The sequence below is a fragment of the Manduca sexta genome, chromosome 17 (assembly GCF_014839805.1).
Source record: "Manduca sexta isolate Smith_Timp_Sample1 chromosome 17, JHU_Msex_v1.0, whole genome shotgun sequence".
Classification (NCBI taxonomy): Eukaryota; Metazoa; Arthropoda; class Insecta; order Lepidoptera; family Sphingidae; genus Manduca; species Manduca sexta.
In genome coordinates, this window is record NC_051131.1 from 3,616,530 (window position 1) to 3,636,465 (window position 19,936).

General features: G+C 34.4%; 5 protein-coding genes across 7 annotated transcripts; 3 read left to right on the top strand and 2 right to left on the bottom strand.

The window, feature by feature from the left end:
- The first annotated feature begins 2,090 nt into the window (after window positions 1-2,090).
- On the top strand, window positions 2,091-5,812 carry LOC115442377 (probable tRNA (uracil-O(2)-)-methyltransferase). Its single transcript, XM_030167402.2, has 4 exons — window positions 2,091-2,679; window positions 2,943-3,133; window positions 3,700-3,942; window positions 4,864-5,812. The coding sequence occupies exons 1-4, from the start codon at window positions 2,190-2,192 to the stop codon at window positions 5,734-5,736; spliced, it is 1,797 nt and encodes a 598-aa protein (XP_030023262.2). The 5' UTR covers window positions 2,091-2,189; the 3' UTR covers window positions 5,737-5,812.
- Window positions 5,761-7,902, bottom strand: LOC115442378 (peroxisomal targeting signal 1 receptor). The gene is given in 2 exon segments (XM_030167403.2): window positions 5,761-6,879; window positions 6,881-7,902. Coding segments are annotated over 2 exon segments (1,599 nt in total). The 5' UTR covers window positions 7,625-7,902; the 3' UTR covers window positions 5,761-6,024.
- A 1,982-nt stretch (window positions 7,903-9,884) lies between these two features.
- LOC119188376 (UPF0545 protein C22orf39 homolog) lies at window positions 9,885-11,389 on the top strand. Of its 2 annotated transcripts, XM_037439471.1 has the most exons (4): window positions 9,954-9,972; window positions 10,078-10,236; window positions 10,382-10,546; window positions 11,127-11,389. In XM_037439471.1, exons 2-4 carry the CDS (start codon window positions 10,129-10,131, stop codon window positions 11,346-11,348), a joined length of 495 nt encoding a protein of 164 aa, XP_037295368.1. In that variant the 5' UTR covers window positions 9,954-9,972; window positions 10,078-10,128; the 3' UTR covers window positions 11,349-11,389. The 2 variants fall into 2 exon arrangements, with proteins under 2 accessions (XP_037295367.1, XP_037295368.1); XM_037439470.1 differs by having other exon boundaries at window positions 9,885-10,236.
- A 418-nt stretch (window positions 11,390-11,807) lies between these two features.
- On the top strand, window positions 11,808-17,002 carry LOC115442380 (putative aldehyde dehydrogenase family 7 member A1 homolog). Its single transcript, XM_030167405.2, has 8 exons — window positions 11,808-12,208; window positions 13,186-13,402; window positions 13,962-14,179; window positions 14,652-14,867; window positions 15,055-15,234; window positions 15,523-15,705; window positions 15,997-16,203; window positions 16,503-17,002. The coding sequence occupies exons 1-8, from the start codon at window positions 12,032-12,034 to the stop codon at window positions 16,719-16,721; spliced, it is 1,617 nt and encodes a 538-aa protein (XP_030023265.1). The 5' UTR covers window positions 11,808-12,031; the 3' UTR covers window positions 16,722-17,002.
- Window positions 16,994-19,625, bottom strand: LOC119189532 (rRNA N6-adenosine-methyltransferase METTL5-like). 2 transcript variants are annotated; one of them, XM_037439468.1, is made up of 6 exons: window positions 19,425-19,625; window positions 19,153-19,316; window positions 18,724-19,016; window positions 18,107-18,318; window positions 17,721-17,861; window positions 16,994-17,381 (listed from the first exon to the last, which is right to left on the bottom strand). In XM_037439468.1, exons 3-6 carry the CDS (start codon window positions 18,862-18,864, stop codon window positions 17,228-17,230), a joined length of 648 nt encoding a protein of 215 aa, XP_037295365.1. In that variant the 5' UTR covers window positions 18,865-19,016; window positions 19,153-19,316; window positions 19,425-19,625; the 3' UTR covers window positions 16,994-17,227. The 2 variants fall into 2 exon arrangements, with proteins under 2 accessions (XP_037295365.1, XP_037295366.1); XM_037439469.1 differs by having other exon boundaries at window positions 19,390-19,625.
- Window positions 19,626-19,936: the final 311 nt, after the last annotated feature.

Genomic DNA, 19,936 nt, shown 5'->3' on the forward strand with positions numbered 1-19,936 from the left:
AACAAACAAACAAACAAACAAACAAACTCTTCAGCTTTATATAATAGTATAGATATAGATTATAACTTTTTCAATTAAGTAAATCTTAATCATGGATATTTCGGCCTTTAAAATTTAATATGACGAAATTTTAAAGGCCGAAATATCCATGATTATTAATTATTTTTACGTTTTTCTTTCAACTGCGAGAACTAATCACTAACTAGACGTGAATTTAAATTCTTTACTTGCCAATACTTGTTTAGTTACCCAGACTAAAGGTGAAACAAAATGTATGAAAATGGACCTTGAGGTATCGCCTTAAATCTGTAAATATTTCCAAAAAAATAATACCTATAGGTACATTTTTATTGTTGGTTCAAGGCTAGGTAATTGTTTACACTTTATTATTCGCTCCTGATAATTTTAGCGGAAATGTACAAAAGTGCAAATGGTTAAATATTGGTTAATAATTTTAGTTTCTTTTGTTAAAATTACAGCAAGAATGATTATTATATACTTATTTATTAGTGTTCAATGTGGTTCAAAGTGTTTATATAAATAAAAAAAATTGAATGTAAATAGCGTCAGTTACGAAATTTAGGGCTGCCAGCGGCCAGATGTGCTAAAATATATAAAACACTTGGTACTGCGCTGCGCTGCGCGACGCACATTCAAAAATACAATGCTTTCAAATTAATATGTACCATGCATAATCATGTCAAACACAATAAACAATAATAATTTATCTCCAAAGATGTAAATCTCGAAGATAATCATATAAAAACTATTGCAGTATTATCAAGTAAGTATTCGTTATGGTTACTCCGGCGTGATAAATCTTTCTCGGGATAAAATCTCACTGTGTACTTTTCCTAGATATAAGTAAATTGGTAGACTATGTGCTTATTTATTATTCAAATGTACCCGTACCAAGTTTCATTACTATACTTATAATTTAATAGTTTAGTTAAGTTTAAAAATAACTTATTAATTTCTCATTTAGGTAAGTACTCTCAATTAGGTACTAGACGTTGCTCGCAACTTCGTCCACATAAAAAAATACATCCTGCCAATGACGTTTTACAAATAGGCCCGAGCGTCGACCGCCGTCGCCATGATATTCGAATAAAATGTATTTATTAGTCAAAAAATAAGTTAAATAGTATATACTTATTACTTGAAGTATGAAATGAAACGTTTTTTTCATTCACAGTTGCAGTATAGTTTGTAGATCGTCTAAACACACAGGAAGGCATTTTATTTATAAAAATACAAAAAATTTGTAAGCCGACTAACCGCGACAGTAGTTGGAGGTTGACTAAGTGAACGTCGGGCAATTACCTTCCTTTCGTCTTGCCAGTATTGAGCTCGGACAACGTATCTATGTAATAAAAACATCTTAGTATTCTGCTACAATAGTCCTTAAGACACCATACCAACAAATTCATCGCATCATTTATTTATGATAATCAGATTTAACTCCATTATGTGCCATAGTAGCAAATTATCGGGATAAAATGAGCATATATGTTTGTATTAATCTAGGATATAGTCTATCCGTGCGCTGAATATCATTCAAATCCGTTTATAAAACAGGCAAGTAAATCTTATACGCACATTATAATTTATTAATAAATGTTTGCATGAGTAATTGCTTTAATACTTTGACAGAAAGGATGATTTACAACGCGCATCTTAATCAAGTTTAGGAAAATGCTTTGTTTATTCAAAATTGTTTAAATTCTTATATGATTATTAGTAATTCTGATGGCAGCCCTAGTCAGCTGCTTGTCAAATGTCAGACAGAGCTGAATTTGACATGTTATTGCCAGTGTTCCCAACTTGGAGGTGTTCCCCTAAGTTTAAAGCAGAATTGGGGAATAGATTTTTTGGGCGGCCTTTTTAATTTTTTATATTTCTATTATTGTATATTTATTTGTTGAACTAACGAATTATAATTGACCTCAAATACATATCCTTGTTGATAAAAAGAGGAGTTAAACTGTGATGATCATTTACTTTGTCATTTCATTTACTACCATCAAAGAACATCCAAATATTGAAGATTTCAGGGGATTTTCGACTTAGTGTTAGGTGTAAATATTTTTTGGAGTTGGGAACCCTGTTTACTGCTGAACTTGTTACATCGCAAAAATAAAAATACAAAAAAAGCCGACACTTTATAATTGGGAAACTACTCTAAAAACATGATAAAGCACAAGTCTAGCATTTATCATGTATTAACTGCGAATTCTTTTTACCAGTCTGTTTGTATTTTGGTAAATAAACCCCACGTTATAAACAAGAGGTTATGGGGAAACAAAATATGGTTTAAATATTTTCTTAAATCAATCAATAAAAGTCTAGAGATATCTTCTTGGAGTAAATTAGAGAATACAATCTCAGAAAAAAATGTGAAAGAATATACTGATAAAGTATTTGAAGAACTTGAATTAAAAAAGTGCGACGCATCAACTATCGAAACGGAAGAAACTAGTGCTGTTATTATACTTACAGAACTTCTACCGAAATGTTATACGGACAAACCAGCGTTTCAATTAGTGTTTGTAAATAAATGCAACTCAACAGCCACATTCTATAATGTAACTCCTGATACTTTCAATCAGAATGTGTGTCCTGAGTTTACATATATAATATCATTAGAAAACAGTGAAGTTATTTTAAGTGCATATGATGGTTTGTTTCTCTTTTTATAATCAGTATGGGTCATAAAAAAAATTATATTCAACTTTTATCAAAGTCCGTTCCCTTTCCTAATAAGAAATTATTTTCAACTCTTTAAGAATATGAACAATGATAGTATAGTTAGCAGTAAAATATTTTATCCTGTGACTGAACTCTACAATACAAATAGATGAATCCAGCAATAAGCATTATTACCAAATTAATAATTTAATATAAAAATAACTATTGTTTTATTGGTGTAATTTTATTTTCAGATGGTTTTTCAAAATCATACTCATGGCTCATAAACACTGTTATACCACAATTCATAAAATGGAGTAATGAAACGCAAAAGGACATTGGGAATCATAGTATTTGCAATGAATCACTGGCTTTGGTGTCCAAGAGCAGATACTATCAGAAATATAATGAACTCAAATTGAAATATGGCAAGGAAATGGTCAAGGTGAATATTTTCATAACCAGAATCAAAAGAAATGTCTATATATTTATAATAATATAATACTTAATAGTCATAACATTTAAATAAGGCTTACAATGGTCATTACTACATGTAATGTAATACTACAGATATATTTGTTGTTATCATACAAAGACTTTTACTTCACAAACTTTCATATTATATAAGTTACTGGGGCTTATAATTTACATGACTGCGTTGGTGGTAAGTTGTCTTGTATGCACTTTGTGCCACCAATTTGAGGTACCGGGTTCAAACCCTGGGTCAGGCAAAATGATGTTAGAGTTTTCTGCTCAGTATCAGCTTGGAGTCTGAAAATTATACTCAATATGGTGAGAATCGGTCTATAACATCATGGGCAGAAAACTTGATGAAAAATGGGTGCCCTGGTTCCACCTCGTGTCTATCACCTCAGTTATAAAGATGTGATATTTTTATTGTTTGTATTCAAAAGTGACATATTTTTTTTATAAGTTTGTAATGCTTGCTCAAAAATGAAACCTCATATTGTTCTTGTTTTGGACTCAATACCTAAATTATTTATTTTGTAGATATGGCCAGAATGTACAGATCCTTCAAAGTTTGTTTATGAAGATGTGGCTATTGCCACATATCTTTTACTTCTCTGGGAAGACGAACAAGGCAGTGAAACTAAGAAGCAGACCTTTGTTGATTTTGGATGTGGCAATGGTTTATTAGTTTATATTTTAACTAAAGAAGGACACAATGGCTTAGGGATAGACATACGGAAGAGGCAAATATGGGACATGTATCCTAGTGGAATCAAATTGGAAGTATGTTTGAATTTAGTCTTTAAAACTATATAAATAAAATCAGTCGCCATATGTGTATAAAGCATAATTTGAGAACAGCTGGACCAGATTAACCGATTCCTATTTTGTTATGTTCCTAATTATGAGAATAAGGTTTGCATCAAAAAATAAATATGAAAAACCACCAAGAAAAAAATAGGAATGTTGGCTATTTGTATGAAAATATTTTTTCATAGATGCTAATCTTTGAAAATACTTCAACAATTTCAATCAAGAATTTTGTGAGATTAGTTAGTTACAGCTTGACTTGTAGGAAAATTTTGGACCCGATAGGTGTCGCTGTTGGCGACACCTGAGAAATTAAAGGTGAAAGGTAGTGTATATAAAATGTGGTCTATGTAGATGGTGATCTGTGGCGAAACATCTGTCAGGTCCACTGGTTATTATATAAAAGTCTTTTAAAAAATCTCATTAGTTTTCATAGTACTAAGGGTTTAGGTCTAACATCATTATGAATAGGTTCAGAATATTTCTTTTCTTCGTTTGCCTATGTTGTTAAGAAATTCTAAAGTGTGTAGATTCCATATGAAGCATTTTTGGTACACATTTATTTTTCAATTATTTTATTATCTTGCATAATAAATAATATCTTCGTATTTTGTAGATATAGATATGTTGTGCTGATAAGGACAGCCTATCTGTTATCAATATACATTCATGTACAAGCATATTACATATTTACTCATAACTGGTTACATATCGTTTCTTTGCATGTAGATGTTATCTCATTATGAACTACGTATGGTGCTTATTGTAATGATACACACGTGAACATGGGGCCTGATAAATTCTTATGTTGCAAAAACGAAAATTCGAATATTTTTAAATCTATTTACTTAATTATTTATAACATAATATGCAAATGAATGTTGTTATTTTCAGGAGAGATTAATTACACCATCTGAACTATCTTTACATGCTGAAGCAGACTGGATTATTGGTAATCATTCAGATGAATTAACTCCATGGATACCTGTCATAGCTTCAAAGAGTTCATACAAATGCAATTTCTTTGTACTTCCTTGCTGTGCTTTTAATTTTGATGGCACTAAATATCAACGGAAAAACTCTAATAAAACGCAGTATACAGAATATTTGGAATATATTAAGCAGTTAAGTGAAGAATGTGGATTTAAAACCTATATTGATAGACTCAAAATACCAAGTACTAAAAGAATATGTATTGTAAGCAAAGGCAGGACATATAAAATTGATGAATATCAAGATTATTGTGAAAAAATTCAAAATATCATAACACAAGACTCAACTCCATGTCCAGAAGAGAATAATTCCTTGTGGGTACAAGGTTTTAAGCCCCGAGAGACAGTTGAAAGAGTAAGGAATTGTACCCAAATAGACAAGAATCTTATTGATTCAATTGTAAGTATTATTACTAATTACCTGTTACAAGAATGTTGTTTAGAACCTGATGGCAAATGGTCAATTGGAAAGGTGGTAGATATCCATGTGTTGGTCCAACTGATACCACCTGAACAACTGAAGCTATTGAAATCTGAATGTGGTGGTCTGCAAACTCTTATGAAAAATAACCATCATATATTTCAAGTGCAACAAGGGAAAGTGCAATTAAGATATCCAAAATCCATAGATCAAGTGAGCACTAATAGTAAGAAAAACTTAAACAAAGTATATAAAATAAAATTACAAGAAAAACCTTGTTGGTTTTATAATAATCATCCACAAGGGTGCCCCTTAAAAGATGATAAGTGCAGTTTCTTACATGTTAAAAGATGATTTCAATAAAATAAAATAATTATAATTATGTTAAATAAAAAAATATATTTCATATGAATTAAAAATCAATAGCATAACCCTTCCAGTAAATTATTATACATACTTATTGCTGATTTGCCAATTTCCAGATAAATTATTCTGGATAAATAATTATTTTTTCCAGTAGAATTTATGCAACAATTGTAAAACCAACCCTTATATATCCACTGTTTTTCTATATTATTATTAAAGCTTATTGCATTGCATAGATATCCCATTTTTTTAGTTATTTTGTAGGCGTATTAGATCTCATTCTATTTCAAAAAACTTTTTCAGTTCAAATAAGTTCCGTTCGTCAACTAGTTTTGCAACATCATGTTCTCCCATAAAAGAACATACCATTCTTAGTGTTGTCCATATCGTCGAAGAGCTTGTGTCTGTTGATGTTGCCTCTGGAAACATATTTTTAGCTTTGTATTGCTGATTTAATGCCACCAGAAAATGTTCTGCTGCTTGCCTGTGTGCTCCTAAGTTCATGCAAGTGATACCAACATTGTATCTAGCTCTAATGAATCCAGGTTCCAAGTTAAGAGCTTCATGGTAAGCATCAACAGCTTCCTCTGATCTGTCACTGTTGGCTAATGTAGCACCCAACCTGTTCCATAATTTTGCATTATCAGCCGCCACCATTAATGCTGTTTTGAAACAATCAACAGCTTTGTCATATTCTTGGCTAATATTGAACACTACACCAAGAGCATTTTGAACATCAGGATCAATTTGTGTGGGCTGTAATTGTACTGCTTTCATATATAATGACTTTACATGGTTTTCTAGTTCTTTTAAATCCATCTTCTTAGGATCCACATCTTGGGGCATCAAATCATTGTACTTAGGACTAGCTCTCAACCAGTCTAGTAAAGAAATGAATGCAAATTTTGGTAAATTTTCATTTGTATAAGAGGCTGCTAAAGTGATGTATGCTTCTAATTGTCTTGGGTCAATTTCTAATGACTTTTTCAGTGCTGTGATTGCCAAGGGATCCTGCTCATTTTCAGCTTGTGTTGTTCCAAGAAGAAACCATGCCTCAGCAGAATCTGGTTGTTGTTGGCAAGCTGCCTCAAAGCACAATGAAGCTCCAGGAATATCACCCATTTTTAGCTTTTTCTTTTCCTATTTCTAGAGCACTCTTATTTTCCAACATAATGTTACCCTCACTGAATGTATATTCCTTTGGTATACCATTGGCAGTTTCAGAACTCCAATAATCAGTAATATTACTAAGCCTGTCCCAATCTTCTTTGTATTTTTCTTCCATTTCTGTTAAAAACTCATCTTTGCTAAGTTTTTTTTGAGTGCCTTCTGTAGTTTCTCCTAGATTTAATTCTCCTGCAGAGATTCTTTTCATAAATGACATGAATTGATTATAAGCCAGTTCATCATCATCTTTAACAGCATTGACATACTCTTGAGCTTTTGCTTTAACATCAGTATTAGTAGCAACTTCAGATTCACTTATATACTTTAATTGTATATTAGATGATGTCTGTGGCGCTAGTAAGGACTGCTGTGGCATAAAAAATGGTCTCAAAATAGGCTGTGAAGGAATGTAAGACGTGGAGGGGCCAGCTCCCCATTGTCTGCTAACTTGTGAGCTTATACCAGGCACTTGTGTCGTTTGTGGAACTAATGCAGTATTCTTGTTTTCTGTTTTTGGCAAATTGCCAAGTAATGCATTCATATTAAAAGTTTGTGATGTTTGTGGATTTTGAGTCATAAATTCGTTGACGAATCTGTCCGCCTGCGAATGCTGCTGAGATATCGCCGCATCTCGGCTGACTATTTTAGACAGTTGCACGAGCGCGTTATTGCCACCACAATCACCACCCACTAGTTTATTTAGTGACATTTTTATGTTTATTGCACAAAACTATTCTTGCTATAAGCGAGTTTCACAATTCTAGTCTTTTCTAGCACAGCACAATGTACAAAGGTCAGAGGGACTAACAAATTCAACTTATTTTTTCAATTCCTGGTTACACAGTTACCTGAAGAGTGATCTAATATTTGGCGTGTTGAAATTACTTTAGCCAACTTATATTACTGCAAATAAAAAGATACGTTTGTAAGTAAAGGCAATTGCCTTTTGACTTTGTACTGTTGACCAGTGTTGCCTAGTCTTTTTTATCAAACCCAGCCAGCAGCCAGTAAAAGTCAGATGTTTCGACAATTCCAGTCTGATTTTCTGTGTTCTTTTTTGGGCGCAACAATGGTGCTTTCTCGACCCATTTTTCATTTCGTACTATTTAAGTTGTATTTTGGACTGACGAACTGAGTAAAATGCATAGTAAAATAGATTCTTCTAAGCTTGCTACACATAAAAAAAATGTTCTGAGCAGGGTCTAAATTACCTGTTTTAGGGTAAATCCATTAAGCTAGCAACTCTGCTGTTGACTGTCCAGTTTTGGGGCTGCCAATTATGTTTTTATAATTAGACGTATTTTAAAAATTGAAAATCACATCTACGCCTATTTCATTAAAAACTGCATAAACTTAAACAAATTGATGAGTGATATAAATTATTTACTCGTGTTTTATTTAGATTTATATTATGTAATTCAATGTAATGGGAATTATGACACAAAATTAAGAAATGGTATTTTTCATATTATAAGTTTAGTATCCTAGGTGCTAGTCCCGGATTTAGGGTTGGGGAGCCAGGCAGTCCTCCTCCGGGACGCTAGGTGCTAGGCAGGGCACCAAAGGGCTCTAGGGTGGCGCGGCGCACTGCCTTACACTTACGAATAAAATAAAATAAAAGTCATCGGAAAAAATGGTCCGAGGTTCCTGAATAGCTAAAGTTGGTCGTGCAAGGTTCTTATAGAGTATAGAGTAAAGATTGGTTTACATATTACCATGTATCAATGTACACTAATGTAACACCATTTAATTATACCTAAATAGCTAGTCTAGTAACCCTGTTGTGCTGTCAATGTTGTTTTTTTATTATTTCTGTAAGAATGGGCAAAGGTTCTGCTCGAACGGCTGCAACGTTTATCTTCTATTATATTCCAGGATTGTAATAGGTAAAGTTACACAAAAGTGAGACGAGATTACAATTGACAACATTTCATTTTTTCAACATACCAAAATGTTTATATTTTATGAAACTAGATCTAAAATGATGAGACCCATATTTTTTCTTTTTTCGAAATGCAGATATTTTCATTCATGATTTTAACATTGAATTTTGTTTTATTCTAAAACGACGTAAGCTCCAAATGACGTCACATATACGGCTCAAAACGCAATGACCTTTGCTTTACAGTAAAAAAAATGAAGTGACAGTTTTTGTTTCTGTCTCTCTCGTTGAAAGTGTCAGTTGTGACGTATCTATTGTTATATTGACATTTGACATTGACAAATGACGGTGTCTTAGTTTTTTAAAATAAATAATAAGGTGGACCAAGGAACTATTTCATTCAACCGTATATGTGACGTCATCAAGCATTTTTCGGTTTTTAATTATTTTCTCCGAAATTAAGTATTAAAAAAATATTAAAAATTCATAATCGAACTCAGAGTAGAAAAATTAAGAAACGGTTTTTTTGGTTTAAGCACGTTTACATTTTGAAATGTTGTCAATTGTTTAAATTTTATTGAAACTATTTTTCTGGGAAAATAATTTTAAAACCTTAATGTCTGAAAAATCTTATTTCTCTGGAAGTTGAGACTAGAAAAATCAATCAGCTCACAGTAGAGTTAGGTAGGACATGAGTAAAAAAGAGTTTGTAAGAGTAGCCTCTTTTTAGCATTGAGTCGGTACAACGTCCTACTTCAAATGAGGCGAGGCGTAGTGAGGCTCGGCGCTTCAATGCGTATCTTACAGTATTTTGTAATGTTAACCCTCAAAATATTTCCCTCCCGCTTGCGACTCGAAACGCAGTAATGTAATGTTCATTGTAAAATAACGTCCTATTGTAATTTGTAACATACGGTTCTCTACCTCACTGTCCTCGTCCTACAGTTTACCAGAGACAGAGAATAAGTAACGCGACTGCCGCGACATAAAATTTGAAGTAGTACAATATATAATTTTGAGCCACTCTTACATTTTGACGTCATGTACCGGACAAATGTACCGCCTCTTGTATGTCCTACTCAACATTAGCTCACAGCTGATTGTGAAGTGTCAAATGCAATAAAAGTAGCGCGAGATTTAGAAATACCACAAAATAAGTTACAGCAATAATAAATGTGTGTTGATTTAAACTAGATATATAAATAATAAACATAGGTACTAATTCCCTATAACTCATTCCTTTTAATATAAATATTTAATTGTAATATTATGTAACATAGGGTTTAAGGTTATACAATATTCCAAAATAAGACGATTTATTACTAAAAGCTATGTCCGAAAACAACAACAGTGATAATAAGAAATCGGAGAATAATAATGAGGAGTTGCAGAGCAATGAAAGTGAATCAATACAAAAAGAACCAGAAGATAAGTGGTTGGTATGTATAACCTTAAAAGTAAAGTGTTTTGCTATGAGATGAGATTTTACTAACAATTTGTTATAATAAGAAATGAAAATATCTGTAGTAAGAGCATGAATGTAACCCAAGATTTGTAATTTGAAAAACAATTCATCTTTTTCAGATAAGAGAATGTGACCTTTATAAAGACGAATATAAAGAATGTACAAGCTTCAGAGGAAGGTTCCATCAGTATTTTATATTCGGCGAGACACTGGATTGTAACCAGTGGAAAAAGGACTATGATAACTGTTGTAAATGGGAAAGCTCACATGATATGAAAGCTGCGGTAAGTCAATATTTTATTGTGAATAATGGGCATGGCCATCCACTGTGATGGCACGGAGCTAGACCACCAACCTGAGCTAGTGAGCTTAGGTGGATTTCATTTGATTTTGTAATTCTTAAGTATTTAAATTTCCTAAAATACTTTTTTCATTAATTATCAATACATACACATATTCCATAGAAAAGTTAAATATAGTGTGTGCCTTAAGGTTTTAACTTCATTTTAATGCTGGAATGCATAACATAATGAAGCTGTTTGTTCCAGCTTATTGGTATATATTTTTTTAAGAAAAATAAATTTGTTATTGCAAATATCTATCCTTTTTTTTTTATTTATTATACATATTTAATGACATTTGGTAAATTGTATTATAGACCAGGGTTTTGATCATGGTCATAAGGGCACACAGGGAAAGAGCGTGGGTTAAGGAATTGCTTCTATATGACGTTATGTCAAATTTATATTTAGTATTTTGCTAAAATTCCGAATAAGCCCTGAAACCCCCTTTCTCCCCATGTAGCCAATGTTAGAATTTACCCCTTGTGTAGGGGCCTAAATGTATAAACATTTTTTCTTGTAGGAGGCTCTTATTAACAGTGAGAAAGCGAGGCGAATGGAGAGGTTAAGAGCACATTATAGAAACGATATATGGAAGAAACGGGACTCCCCACCGGAAGACTGGGATAAGCCGCTACCAGAGTGGATGGTTAAGAGGGATGAAAACACACTCCTAGCAGTTAAAGCAATTGAATTAAGAGAAGGAAAACTAGAAGAGGAGAAGAGCTTTTGTTCTATAATGTGACTTAGAATGTAATGTTAATATAGTATTGTTAATTTATGTGATATGCATGGTTTTATTATGGAGTAGATTTGAATATTATTTTTAGTAAGCTTCAGTTCTATTCCAGATAATAAATGCCAGTAATAAGTATGTTTAATATCATAGTTCTATCATAATTATAATAGTTGTAGCAATTTTCCTAATAATTACATCATAATAATAATTACAAGTCTAGAAACATTGGTTACTGTTCCGGTTCAATTCTGCTTAGGTTCGTGTGTCGAAAGTGTAATAGGTCCTCCCTATCTCGTTATGGATTAGAAACAAACTGGGCAAACCTAAACCCAAAGATAAACCTCCGCCTACCCTTCATAAACGCAGGCGTGATGTTATGTTATCGTTGGGTTATTCCACATGACACCAATTAAGGCTTCGCTTAACTCTAAACACAAATGTTTCTAACAAAAACATTAAAACTCTTTGATTTCGATTATTTCATCAATATTTGGCTATATAACGCCATGATATAATTCGCGCTGTACAAATAAAAAGATTTATGTAATTGACCCAGCAACTAAGTATAGCGCGTTATCAGACGATAAGAAACGTTCAGTGAGTTTAATTGTCACAAATAAGATAATGCTGTCAGTTTAGGTATTGCTGTTTACTTTATTTTATTGTAAGCGTCGGTACGGATTGCACAAATGAGTGGTGTATTGTGCAGAACTGTGTTGTCCTTCCGATATATCAGACTACCCATGGCTCGTAACGCGTCCACCGCTTTTCTCATCGAAGATCCTAAATATGGATTTTTAAAAGAATTAGGACTTAAGGAGAAAAATATAGGTGTGTTCAATGGAAAATGGGAGGCCAATGGACAGGTAAGGATAACATGTCATACTAAATATTCTTATTTATAAATTAATTACAGAATTGATTAATAATTGCTTTGTAGTGAATATATTGCAATTTAGGTAGGTACTTGCGCACGTCATGATAACTATACCTAAAAACAAGGTAGTAATATATTCATGATAGGTAAGTACATATAAAGAAGAAGGTTGATATAGGATTCAGCGGCGGCTCTAGGAAATAGGAGGCGGTGATCTGGTCAACCGTCCAGGGTATGACGCTTGCAAGGGGCACAGTAAACACATTATATTCTTTTTACAAAACCAAAGCCTCGTATTATCAAAGGCTTTTGATGTGGTTTAGTATTATTAAGCGAAAAACGGTACAAAGATATAATTATTAGGTACCTATGTATTAATTGTGTTTATTGTAGAAAGACGTTGATATAATCTAAATGGCTACTCATACAATATGAACAGAAACGTTGACGAAAAAAATAATTCACGCATTATCATATCCATTGTTTGAGTTTGTAGACAGACGTATGTCTGTTTAATAAATGTATGTAAATAAAACATTACATAAAACAATATGTTTCATACCACCGCTTATCATTTTGCAATTGTTCGATAAAACTTAATGATATGAGTTCATTTGGGGTCATACTCCTACTTCAATATTATTAACATAATACTCAACAACCCTGTAATAAATTACGCAATAATTTTCATTTCTAGCATGATACAAGCACATAGGGTATTTGTACATAACGCCTTTAGGTTCGATTCTTAATCAAAAGCAACTATTGCTCGAAATTCGATAGAAAAAAGACACAGCTACGAATATTATTTATGTTTCTGCCCAATATCACCACTTTAGGTACGTAACAATATGTTATCAGCAAAATACTTATGTGATTAAATTTATTATGTCTATTTAAATTGAATATATTAAATTAGAAGTATTTTGAATGTACGGGATTGAAACTTCGTTAATTATTTTGTAGATTATCCAATCATTCAGCCCGGCTAACGGCAAAATCATAGCAGAAGTGCAAGCTGCCAGCCCGTCAGACTATGAGGCGTGCGCAGCGGCCGCACAAGAGGCTTGGCACACGTGGGCTGAGATGCCCGCTCCGGCCAGAGGAGAAATCGTTAGGCAAATTGGAGATGCTTTGAGAGAAAAACTACAGCCGCTAGGACAGCTAGTGTCCTTGGAAATGGGTAATTTTAGCTACCTACCCATCTATTAGTTTTTTATAATATATCTTATAGGTACCGGAATTGACTGCCTCGGTAGCGTTATATTGCGTGCGCGGTATTTATTTCAGTTACAGAACACAAATCAATAGGGCATGCATGAACAACTATGATTTCGTGTGACCACTGCATTGAGGTCCCGGGTTCGAATCCCGAGCCGGGCAAAATTAAATTTGGATTTTTCTGCTCACTATCAGCCAAGAGTCTAGAATTTGTCCCCGATGTGGCAATAGGCTTGCTCACTATCACATCGTGGGACGGAACACTTTTGTCGAAAAGCGGGCGCCCTGGTTGAACGTCTGCCTACTCGGGGATATAGGCGTGATGTGTGGTATACCTAAATAATTGCAACAACTGGCAATTCTCTCCCCTTAATTTTCGCGATGCTCAATTCTGTGCCAAGCGATGGAATATCGCGGAGTATACTAACCAAAATTAAAATAAAAATCCCTACCAACCTTCTTCCTACAAAGATATAAGAAAAATATAAATAGTTATGGAATATACATATAATTTTGTCCAGGTAAAATCCTGCCGGAAGCTGTAGGAGAAGTGGTGGAATATATTCACGTGTGCGACTTGGCTCTGGGCCTGTCCCGCACTCTGCCCGGCACTATCCTGCCCTCGGAGCGTCCTGGTCACGTGCTCATTGAGAAGTGGAACCCACTGGGAGCTATCGGCATCATCACTGCGTTCAACTTCCCTGTCGCCGTGTTTGGATGGAACAGCGCTATTGCTATGGTGATGGGCTGTCGAATTTTATTAAAGCAAAAAGAAGATACTTATAAAGGGATTTTTCAAATCAAAACTAAAAGCCACTAAAATATCATTCCATCGGTAGATAGGCCTGTTTTGAACGATTTTGTTTATCATAAAGCACTGGTTCTTTTCCTAAATACCACTGTTTTAATACACAATCAGTCATTTATGATGACTAAATAATAAACACATTAACTGATAAGACCTAGTCGGAATAATACTTTACCTATATTTGATAATATTTATATAATAAGTGTCCGAGCCTTCCACGATAACAATCGTCCTACCTAGTAACAGCTGCTAAAAATTGAATACCCGATGCTTTTAAATAATCTTTTATGTTACGTTTGGTATTCACGGTTTGATGAAATATTTTAATATAAAGCAAAATTGAATCCTCTCTGCACCTAAGTACTTATCTGTATAAAATATTTAAGATGTTGTATGTTTGCAGGTTTGCGGAGACGTGAGTGTGTGGAAACCCTCAGACACTACTCCCCTCACCGCTGTCGCAGTGACGAAGATCGTGGAGAGCGTCCTTGAGAAGAACAACATACCCGGGGCCGTCGCAGCTCTATGCGTTGGCGGGAAAGACATCGGACAACAGCTCGTCAAGGATGAGAGGATGAAATTGGTATCGTTCACTGGCAGCACAGCTGTTGGACAACAGGTAACTGCTTTTTAGCGACTTGCAGAGATAAGTAAATAAATTAACTTGATATTTCAGTATAATATTTAGTATCGTATAGTACAGTTATACATTGGTAATATTGCTACTTTTTGCAAGCGTATTGTAGGTATGTAACATACTATGTAGAGACCCTCAGTTATACATATTATGTTTTATATAATTACAGGTAGGAGTGGAGGTACAGAAGCGTTTCGGGCGCCACCTGCTGGAGCTGGGCGGCAACAACGCCATCATAGTGAACGCTGACGCGAACTTGGACCTGCTGCTGTCCGCCGCGCTGTTCGCATGCGCCGGCACCGCGGGACAACGATGCACCACTACTAGGCGGCTGCTCATTCATAAGAAGGTAAAATTGAATATCACTCCTACGCTCACTTCTTTTATTACTTAACGCATTCGCTGTTGGTACTATGGGTATTTATAAACAGTTATCAAAGGATCCATTTGCTTATTAATTTGCTGGTGTTATTAATTAGAAAATTAATTACACGGTTATTTTTTCATACCCTCACATCTTCTGGCTAAATGTTTTCGGTGTTTCTAGACAAGGGGAGATACCTCAATAAATAAAGAAGGTAACTTGTTTCGGACATTATTATCATTAGGCCATTTCTAAATTATTATTTATTTACAGGTGTACAGCGAAGTGGTGGAGCGCCTTAAGAAGGCATACGCGGGTGTTGTCAGCAAGATCGGAGACCCGCTCCTCGCTGAAACCCTGATCGGTCCTCTCCACACTCCCGCTGCTGTCGAAGCGTACAAGAAGACTGTAGCGGAGGCCGTCAAACAAGGAGGAAAGATTGAATTTGGCGGAAAGGTTTGTAGAAAAATACAAACATCCAAACGAAGTCTCGATACATTACTAAGTGATGTATAGTATGCTTTTGTTAAAAAAAAAATACAGTACCTATTGCTTATAAATTTAATCTAACAGCTGTATATACTTTAACTTATAAGCTAGCAGGATAATAGTTACAAGTTCCAGAAAAGATAATAGAAATCAGAGTACCTAAATCTTCAGAAAATGGAATAGAAGCTATTTTGATATGTTTTGGGGAATTGTTTAGCACTATGCAGACAATAAATAAAGTTTTATTATTACTACTAGGTAATCGAGCGCGAAGGGTACTTCGTGGAGCCGACCATCATCACAGGCTTGCCTCACGATTCCCCGCTGGTCAAGAGCGAGTGTTTCGCGCCCATCGTTTACTGCATCGAAATACCAGACCTCGACACCGGAATCAAGTACAACAATGAGGTTGACCAAGGCCTGTCCTCCAGCTTGTTCACGGAGAGCTTGGGAGATATATTCAAGGTAAAATGTTTCATAATTCTTTCACCCTTGATCGAATTTTTAATGGTGAAATTGGAAATTTTTAAATATCTAGGTTCTAATAAGACCGATATCAAGCTTTCTTACCCTGCAGACCATGAGATGTTTATTCTATTTACCTACTCCTAATTATTATGACTAATGACCAGTGGCGTAGCGTGGATTCTAAAATTATCTTCATTTTCTGTTTTATACATACATTTTGGAAATGTGGAGTTCATGGGAACATGCTTTTTATTGTCTCAGATGTTTTAGTAATCGATATTGTTCCTTTGTTGCAGTGGATCGGACCGCACGGGTCGGACTGCGGCATCGTGAACGTGAACATTCCTACCAATGGCGCGGAGGTGGGCGGCGCGTTCGGCGGGGAGAAGGCCACCGGCGGCGGCCGCGAGTGCGGCTCCGACTCCTGGAAGAACTACATGCGCCGCTCCACCGTCACCATCAACTACTCCGGCACCATCAAACTGGCGCAGAACATTAAGTTCGGCGATGAATAAATACTCTACTGCAGCGTTGCTATATTTATTTTTCGATTGGATACCGACCACCTCCAATGTTGAAAACAGCCCAGTTCCTCATTCATAGTTGATGAGTGGTCAACTCATGCCGCCCTCTTCGAGGCATGTATTTTCGACGACCTACAATTTTATATTTGGACTGCTTATTACGGCATTTATATGCTTCAGTTTAGTTTGATATTATGTTTGTATAACCAATATATATTTTACTTTATGATAAAACTGGAAGACTGAAGTAAAAATAAAACATATTTTTAATAGTACTGATTTTTATTTTCTTTTACTTCATACATTTAATAAAGACGCGCCCAGAAACGTTTAGGGTAGATGCATGTTCATTAAATGTATGATTATTATTCCATAATAATGCCTTTTTACAATCAATATTATTTATAAGTATAAATCTTTACATCACTTATAGCTTCATTCCATTTGAAATTTGATTATGTATAAAATGTTGTATGTATAACCATTGTATAAACATTCTATTTGCGTGTATGATGTATCCGCCACAGGTCGACGGCGATGTCTAGCGATTGCTTGCGATGGAATTTGTAAGTAGCTGGCAGGTCGTACCGTAGTTCGGCTATGACACTCCCGTTTAACCCCCATTCCTTGATTTTCTTCTCTATATGAGACCTGCATAGTAAAATAAAAGAGTTATTGCTGTTATAAAGTTAGATTTAAGAGTATATTTTGTAAGCTGTATACAATTATGTTATCAACAAGCTATTTATTTATATCATACTGTATGACGCAATAATTGTACCATTAAAGAAGTATTTTTTTTAAAGCCACAGATTCTGATTAAAAACATTGAATTTGTTCATGTTGTTAATAATAACATACTATATTTACATACAATTACTCTTAACCATAATAATTATAAGCTGTAAAAACCCACAGAAATATGATTTTAATTCTGCATTGTCACATCTTTTCCATGTGTGTGTACTTTGATGTAAAGTAGCTAAGTACCTGGTAGAAGACTTGTGTAGAGAGTAAACTGCACCACTGCTGCACTGGACTCCCATCTGCAGGAACTTCATGTCAATGCCCACATTGTTTTTGGTCCCAAATGGTGGATTCATTAACACAGTGTCAAAATATTTATCCCATCTAGAACATAAAGTGTGCTAAATAATTTAAAGAGTTCTTATGTTTTAACCATAATAAAATTCATGAAATAGTTTTATTTCAATAATTTAAAGAGAATGAATAAATTGTTTACATTTTAAGAAGGCATATTTTTAAATTGTGTATCTGGAAGCTACATTATCCCTGAATGTTAAAAGTTACTAAATGTAGAATGCCAGAATAGGATTTAATATGGGCAATAGCAATAAATTATATAAAGATTTTACCTGCAAGTTTGAGTGAGGAAGTCACATTGAATGGCGTCAATATTGGTGAGTTCCATTTCTTTTTTGTTATCATGAAGGATGTCGAGTGCATCATGGTCAACATCCACTGCAGTGACACAACCTGCTCCCAGCAACGACGCCCCTATGCCTAGGATACCAGGGCCACAGCCTGCATCCAATATTAGTTTATCCTCTATGTCGCCATATTGAGTCTGGAATTAAAGGTACTTTAGTTAATACCTACTAAATTATAATAAAATAAATACAATACATTAAGCTGAACATTTTGCAGTGAGCAGGCATAAGACAGTCATAGCTATGGTTTTTAATTTAAGATGACAGTTTCTATGTTGCTAACTTGACATATTGATAGTGTAATTTTTAATGGGAAATTGTTCACATGCTAAACATCAAGTATAGTTTAGTATATTAACATATTGATTGTGGCTCTCATTATAGTTGGTATTTTATAAGCGCAATGCCTATGTGGCTGAAGATTATCTCAGTCATTAGTGTTGCACTGCCTAACGCCAATACAAGACAGCACCTTCACATATGGTAGGCACATAAGGAACTGCATTCAATGTGTTAAGATTACAAAACATTCCAAATCTTACCTGTATAGTGTAAAGGGCAACAGCTGCAATATGGGGTGGAGTTTCATACTGTTCATACACAATCTTAGGCTTCTCAAACCCATTCACCTCCTGCAAGTGTCCCTGCAGTACTTTCAATTTCATTATGGCAGTCATTTTCATTTATTATCGAATCTAGGAAGCACCGGGAGTATCTGGTTGCCAAATGATGAGTCTTGTGATACGAAATACCCGCAGGACGTCGCGTTCGCGTGCTGCAGCGCCGCTCTGTGACTTGTGTTTACTATGTTAGCTTCTGGTAATTGTGGGAAACCCTAAATAAAAAAGTATATTGGACATCAAAATTATATTTTAGGGCTACATAATTATATTACAACTATTGATAAATACTTTTGTACTCAACAGAACTCTAGAAAGTTTACATCAAGAAGTATGCTAATATATACGTACGGCAGTAGCAGAGACTGGTGGGATGGAACACATAGGAAGCTGGCTGACCGGGCTGGGCTGCGTGAGGGATATCGAGGTGGCGGTCAGCGGAGCCACGGCTCCTTGCTTCAAAAGCATCTGTTTCTTCAACTGCAATTCTTCTAATATCTTCCTATTAGTCAATTCTAAAATTATACAAACAATATTTTATACTTGTTTAAAATAAGTGCTTAATTCTTAATCAACCAATATACATACGTAAATAAAATAAAAATAAATAACAGTAAAATAACCTCTTTGTGCGTTAGGCTGAGGAAACGCCATCTAATAATACACTAGTATAAAAATTACTTTTTCAAAACATAAAGGAAGATACCACTTATTGTGTGATATGATTACTGTAAATATGTAATTTGAAAATAAAACGCAGTCATCAAAGTAATCAACATTCAACAACAAATTCAAGAATCTGAAATGTCAAAAGTAAAATGATAAAATGAATGAATGGAAAATAGAGTACACTAGACATCCGGTTTAAATCACAGATAAGCTAATAATTCGTCAAATTTATGCTAAATATTGAGAAAATTATTCTTTGGAACACCAAATAGAGATATTCCTAGATATCGGATAAAACTTATGTTGATGTAAATGTTGCTTTTACCGGTTTTGGATAATAGTCGTCAAATAGTCCAACACACGAAGACAACTGTAAAATTTTATTATAACTTAATTTCCCTTTATAAATCTTCTAAAATATGTTGTCATTTTCCTAAATTGATATTACGAATATTCCCATGGTAGT